At 38.5% G+C, this 7,500-nt stretch overlaps 1 protein-coding gene across 1 annotated transcript; it reads right to left on the reverse strand.

The window, feature by feature from the left end:
- Positions 1-3,962: 3,962 nt before the first annotated feature.
- On the reverse strand, positions 3,963-4,517 carry LOC142632568 (uncharacterized). The gene has a single exon (XM_075806947.1). It carries the CDS (start codon positions 4,515-4,517, stop codon positions 3,963-3,965), a length of 555 nt encoding a protein of 184 aa, XP_075663062.1.
- Between the last annotated feature and the right edge of the window lie 2,983 nt (positions 4,518-7,500).

A 7,500-nucleotide genomic window follows, 5' to 3' on the forward strand; every position in this document is an offset into this window, starting at 1 on the left:
TTAATCCAACCTATTGATAGGGCTGATCTAGCTTAATTGAACGTGATTTATGGTGTGGATTAATTACTAATTGACTTTCCAGCTCCATACTAATTAATAGCTATTGTTCTTATTCTGGAGCTGCTAATTTTAGACCAAATCCACCTTAACTCTAGAGCTACTGATTGATCTAGCTATTTTCTCTCCATGGGACCGCGAGAACATCTTGAATGATGTGGCACAACTCGTTCGAACACCGGAGCACCCAAAGTGTCTTTTTAGCTAAAATGACCAAAATGCCCTGGTCACCCCTAGGTTGACCAAAAGTCAAACAAAGTCAAAATCCCCTCAAAACAGTACCTTTCATAGTTTTACATCAAACTCGAGCTTTCGAAGATTTTTGGTAACTTTGACCAAGTTTGACTTAGAGATGATTACCGACGGGCCCCAGAATCCCTAATTTTGATCCGGCCGTCAGAACGGGTTGAAACAAATGCCATTACGAAGATTATCAAATTCTCAATCCAATGACTATTCATTGGTCGAAATCGAAGTTAGAACGTTCGAGATATCATGAAAATTGGGTTAACGCACTAATCTATGCACCGCTAACTTCCCGGAGCCCTAACTTTTGATCCGACTGTTGGACTTTCGAGTTCCATACCTTTTTAGAAACTAGAAGACAATATCTTTCCAGAAGTGTCAAGATCTACCCCATCCAGGACCATTTGAAGGTGGCAGCCCTTGAACGGCCGCCGCCTCGTAATTCGTGCCTAGGCTATAAAAGGCACCAAGCACCTCCAAACCCAAAAAGAAAGAGACTCCCCGATTGCCTGCACTTTGCCTAGACGAATTTTGAGCTTTTCTACTCTCTTCCAAACACAAAAAACACATCAAAGCTTTTTGATTCTTCTCGTCATCAAAAATACAAGGTATTATTCTTATATCCAACATTCTTTTCCTTGGTTCTACACCTTGGATTGGGGTTTAGGGGTGTGGATGTAGCTTTTTAGCAACTATCCTCACCCTTAACTTTCTAAAAAAAATTTCTAGCATTTATCTTACTCTCTTTCTTTAATAACATGATTTACCTAGCATGTTCCTTGCTTTATGTTGCTTTTAGCATGCTTTTTAACTTATTTCCATATGCTTGGGTTTGTTCATGTGCTAGTTGCCTTTTCTTCATGCTTTTTGCTTTATGCCATATTTAGATCCTTCTTTCCCATGTGTTGATGTTTGGTTCTACATGCTCACATGCTTGATATTATGTCTTCGGCTATGTCTTCCTTCTTAAGTAGTCTGAAGATTGGTTCACATGTCATGGTGAGTTAGGCTATGAACCTGCTGATGTACTGTATCCTCTCTAGAAATCCTCAGATCTCCTTTTCATTTCTTGGAGGTTTCATCTCTACAATTGCCTTGATTTTGTCAGGATCAACTTCTATTCCTCTTTGGCTTACCATAAACCCTAACAGTTTTGCGGATGTGACCCCAAAAGTGCATTTCTTGGGATTCAATCGTAATTTGTAGAATTGGATCCTTTCAAAGAACTTCCTCAAAGCTAGTATGTGCCCTTCACGGTCTTTGGACTTCACTATCATATCATCAACATAAGCTTCTACTTCTTTGTGAATTAGATCATGTAACAGAGTAGTGGCTGCATGTTGGTAAGTAGCACTAGCATTTTTTAAGGCCAAATGATATGACCTTGTAGCAATATGTCCCCCATGGTGTAATGAATGAGGTTTTCTCCATATCTTCTGGAGCCATCTTGATCTGGTTGTATCCTGAATAGAGATTCCATCTTTCTTTGGTATTGGGACCACATTAGCTAACCACACTAGATAGTTGACCACTCTTAGGAATCCAACATTGTACTGTTTCTCTATTTCTTCCTTGATCTTGAGAGTCCACTCTGGCTTCCTTCTTCTCAACTTCTGCTTGATCGATTTCATGGTTGGATCTGCGAGAATGTAGTGCTGTACTATATCTGTATCAATCCCAGGCATGTCTTCATATGACCAGGCAAAGACCTCCTTGAACTCTGTCAGTAGTGCCACTAATGCATCTTTCTCTGAAGTAGTTAGGGTATTGCCCACTTGGATTATTTTGGGCTCATCCTCATTTCTCAAGTTAATGGATTGGGTTTCTTCTTTTATAGGTTCTAGGTATCCATGTTTTAATTCCTTATTATTAAGAGTTTCTTCACCAATTTCAGAAATAAAAACATTCAAAGCCAGCAAATAAGCAGAATCATAAATCATATTAAAAGGAAAAGAGTTCTTAACAAACTCATTAGACTCAATTAAAGCAAACTCAACTGGAAAACTATCACAAACAGACTTAACCGGAATAGAAATACTAGCAGAAATAGACTCAATAGTAATAGAAACAATGTTCTTGGCAGGGGTGACTGGCCCAACGGTCCTGATCTTCTTGGCAAAGGTGACTGACTTGACGGTCTTGATCTTCTTTACGAATTCCTTCATAGGGTGGGCGGCTCCCTCCCATGCCCAGCTCCTTAACTCAGTCGTGGCTTCCACAATTGCAGGTGGCACCTAATAAGCTCCTTCTTCCCTCAGCATCAATACTGCAGGATCTATATCCATATAAGCTGTAGCTTCTTCTTCAATCTTCATGTTTGTAGGCTTGTTGGTCACAAAAGCTTCCAGGCGCTCTATGTTATCCATCCATTCATCAAATAGGTTATGCTTGCCTCTATTGCCCAAGTTGGCGGGCTAAGGGAGATGCTCTGGCTCGCCTCCTTCTTCCCTTTCATCACTATGTTTAGCACTCTCAAGTGTCATGATTCTGAGACTATGGACCATCAGCTTTTGGTCTAGAGCATCCAACATGGCATCTATGTCATCTTCCTCTTTGGTAGTGGGCAAACTTGATTCTGAATCATAATACGACCCTAATTTTGGAACTTCTCTTCCATGCTTGTCATACCTAGGGTCGGACCTTGAGCTAACATTAGTGACATCACTCCAATCTGAAAGGTGCCCCTAGGGATATTCTTCATGGTACATTTGATTGGCTTGTGTGTTCTCCTCTCTTGTATTTTCTAACACATTCATTAGTCTGTATTGATCGCTATCAGTATTGTCCCACCTGTTAGCTTTAGTGTCGTCTTCAATGTCTTGATCATAATAGTCCACATCACTATCATATTCCTCCTAGAATAGGTTTGCATCTCCATCTTCTCTATCTCTAGGGGGTTCACCCCAATCATCACCACTATTCGGGCTATCATAAATTCTGCTACTATTGTCATTACAATCGGTGTTACTGTCATCATCATCATGTCCACTATCATTGCTGCTGTTGTCACTACTACTATCACTCTTGTCGTCGCTTTCATTCTCATCAACACTAGGGGCTGCTCTCCCTTCATCATTGGCTCTTAGTTCACATGGGCTCTTCAATGCATGTTGACTAGCCTCCCAATACTTTTCATCTTTGATGTTACAAATGGGATCTCCAAGAAGCGTAGTCATGGCATCAGGATCCATGTAATTAGCCCAATCAGTAGGAACGCAAGTTGTGTCTTCTTTTTTCAACTCTGGATCCTTGTTGTGGCAGTCGAGTAGTATCTCAAATCCGGGTACCATTGTATTTGTCATAGGATCAAATCTTGGTTCAGGGAATCCCCAATAATGTTGATTCTCTCCGTCTTTTACAAACTTCCCATTCAACGTAGGAGTGTAGGGCTTTAGAGGTTCTGGAGGACAAGGGTGTCCTTTTGTTTTGGCTCTGGCTCGAGCCATCTTTCTCACTTCTATCTCTGGCAAATCATCATCAGTGGGCTTGTAGCCTAACCCAAAAGGTGGTGTGGCAATAGGGATCGACGAGTCCTGAATAGTTGGCTTCTTCATAGTTTTCCCCAAATTCATCCTTGGAAAGTAGTTCATTCTCCTCATCATTGCTACCACACTGTTGTTACCATAAGGAGCAAAGTCCATTAGGATCCTCTCAACTTCTCATTCTCTCTTTTTAAAGCTAGGCCTTTCAATCATGAAGCCATCCAAGGTTAATGGATCTTTCTCAGAATCAATACCATAAACAGGCTTAGGCACAGTCAAGGTATCCCCATAGTTGGTCACAATAGCTCTTTCATGCGAAAACCCAACCTTTTGATATAGGGAAGAAGGTACAACCTCTGTGTCATAAATCCAGGGTCGTCCAAGGAGCATGTTGAAGCATGAGGCTATGTTAAGGACTTGAAAATCCACCTTGACCATTGGTCCTATGGTAAGCTCTAATGTTATGGTCCCCAAGACCTCACTTATACTGCTGTCATATGCCGTTACATGTTGGTCAATAGGCACAAAGTCTTCAATATTAAGGCCTAGGTAGCTTGCAGTCTTCAAAGGACACACATTCAAAGCGCTTCCATCATCTATCAAAACCATCAGTATCCTCTTTCCCATGGAATCTATAGTGATATGCAAAGGGTTGTTGTGGTGCTTCCCCTTCTTGGTCAGATCCTTGTCAGAATAGTAGATGGCGAGTTCCCTATTTATGGACCCAATCATAGCATTCAGATCCTAGGAGGTTGTGGTTGTATGGACTTGGATTTGGTTAAGTAGGTCTATTAGGTTTTGACGGTGTTTGTATGAGGCCATGAGTAAACCCCTTAGGGATATGTGGGCTTATGTCTTTTGTAGTTGCTTGAGGACTTCATGCTCCTCGGCAGGTGTTTGTTGGATAGATCTATTCAAGGAGTCCACTGGATTGTCGGTCTCTAAATGTGGGGGTTTGAAGTGTCTCCCCCCTTGTGATGTGGGTAATTTTTGTTGGATCATTGGGGTCGGTATCTTGGGGTTTGAAGTGTCTCCCCCCATTTGTGGGTGTTCGGTAATCCTCGGGTTCTAATTCTTCATTCCATATGTCATATCCTGTGGTGCTGGTAGATGTCCTATCCATTAATTCTTCCCATGTCATCATAAAGCATTCAGGTAGGTCATATATTAGGTAAGATGGATCTTCCTTACCTTCCTCTTCGATCATTAGGAAATCAATCATTGGTCCTTTCCCAAAATTGTGATTAGGCAAGGGATTATTAATGATGCTAGGTCTTGTAGGCGGCACAATCACTTTGTTGTCTACTAGGTCTTGAATTGCATGACGAAGGGTAAAGCAACGTTCGGTATCATGACCGAGGCCTTGGTGGTAAACCCATCTTTTATTCACATCAAACTTTGAGGGCAAGGGGTTTGGAATTGGTCCTAGGTCTAAAGGTTTCAGTAACCCTTTTGTCATTTTGAATCAATATTTTCGAGGGCAAGGGGTTAGGAGACTCGGTATTTTGTCATCTTGAATTGCTATTAGAATGGCTAATGATTATATATTTTACGTTTGACAGAATAAATTTTTTTATTGACAACTATACATATTTTAGCATAATGAAAAATTTGGAAAGTTTTTATTTGAAATATGATTTGGTTTAGTCAAATTGTATTCCAAAGAAGGGAAATGCATTTTATGTGATGAAAATGTTCCTAGAATTAGTGCTAATCATGTTATTCTATTTTTCCTTCTTTTAATTTTCTTTTTTTCACTAAACAAAACACTTTTTTTAAGGGGGGCTTTCTATCAAATCTATTATTCTTGAAATAACAGGGATGATAGTAAAAGTTTTTTTTATTTTTTATTTTATTGATGCTGATGGAAATATGCATGAACGCAGTGGAAAAAAAATGGATTTACTTCATTCGTAATTGTTAACATGTACTATGTAAGTTTCAGAATATAGAACAAGAGAGCGTACCTTGGTGCGGTGAAATTCAAAACCAAAGATTGAAGTACTCGAGAACACTTTTAATCTTCACTCCAATTCCACTTTACGCCCAAGATGTGTGGTCTCTCAATCAGTTTTCAAAGGAGAATGAAAGTGTGTCTCTCTCTCTCACATACACACAATTTCACAATGATGTCTCTCTTTTTCATACCTTAAAATCCTGTATGTTTCTCTCCTTATAACTGATTATCTAATTGGGCTAGTTTTTTGGGCCTTTCCAATTGGGTTTTAGTATGTGGCTTGGAGTGGGACCAAAAAGGACCAATAAGACACTAACTTCAATGGGCCTTGGGCTTTTCTGTCAACTCTTGACAAGTCTAAAGTTACCATTAACTATATTTAATATCATTATATAAATATAGTTGCACTCTAGACCTTATTTATAAATATATCCCAAGACTTTATTATACATGCAACCCTGTCATAAAATATTCGTAGTAATACAAAGTCATGAATGTAGACTACCACTTTGTAATTTACTACATCTTATCCTTCAGTACCCAATTTAATCATTTAAAGTTATTCAACATATATTTATGAAATCCAATTTCATAAATATATACTTTAGTAACTTCTTACCAAAGTGGTTAGGCCTAAGAGACTATGAATTCCATTTTGAGACTATGAATTCCATCTTGAGAATATATGTTCCATCAACATTAAATGTGGCTGCCCAACATACTGAGGTTTTGACCATTACTTTAGATCTTACTCCTGATATATCAAAGCAACCTACACTTCACGATTAGGTTCATTATCCTCTCAGGATTAAGAGTTCATGTAAATAGAAGTCGTGAGATTTATTATTCAATTGACACTCGTTAGGAGAATAATAAATCTCACAGCGGTCCAGTTCAATATGTCTTAACTCTTAAAACATATCAACATACCAACTAGAAGTCTCCACTTCCATGATCAAGACAAATCATCTTAGTTGATATGTTATAGTCTTCGCAGATGAAATGCCCAATTTCATCACCGACTACGAACTACAATTCTGAGTTTACAAAGAACTTGTGATTTATATCTTTTGTGACTTTTCACATAAATCACATACTATGCATCTCATAGACTATACGATAATGTCCCATATTCATGTTACCATTACTTTAGATAATAATAAAACAACTTTATTAAACATAATATTAAGTCATACATAATGTGATGCGAACCTCAATCGACTTGCTTTGAGACCCAACAAAAATATTGGAATTTTTAACCCAGGAAAGCTAAAAATCAGATTTATGATAGAAACCCTGACCCAACGTTTATAATCGAAACGCGAACCAAAGGTATAAGTTGACCTTGACCCAATGATTATAAAGAATCACGAACCAAAGGTATAAAGTTTGAACGCCACAAGGAAGAATCCTTGATAAGTTCACAGTTCTTGAAGAACCAAAAGAGAGCAAAGCCTCACCTTTTCTGAATTTTATTCAATAATATTATGAAAAACGTTTACAGACTTCAGAGTCTATTTAAGGACTCCACAAAACTTGACAGACAAGAAAATATATTCTGAAATAACTCCTAATTGATACCTTACCATATCAGGAATCAAGTTTGACCTAAAAAGCATTAAATGCACCTAAAAACAAGGAAAATACCTAAAAAACGTACTAAATAATAAAACCCTAAATAAAAGCCGATTTGGTCCGAAATTAGCAGATCCAAAATAGGAAAAAAAATCTGCCTTTAACCGATACGTAGTTGGAAAG

The sequence above is a fragment of the Castanea sativa genome, chromosome 4, assembly GCF_040712315.1.
Source record: "Castanea sativa cultivar Marrone di Chiusa Pesio chromosome 4, ASM4071231v1".
Taxonomy (NCBI): domain Eukaryota; kingdom Viridiplantae; phylum Streptophyta; class Magnoliopsida; order Fagales; family Fagaceae; genus Castanea; species Castanea sativa.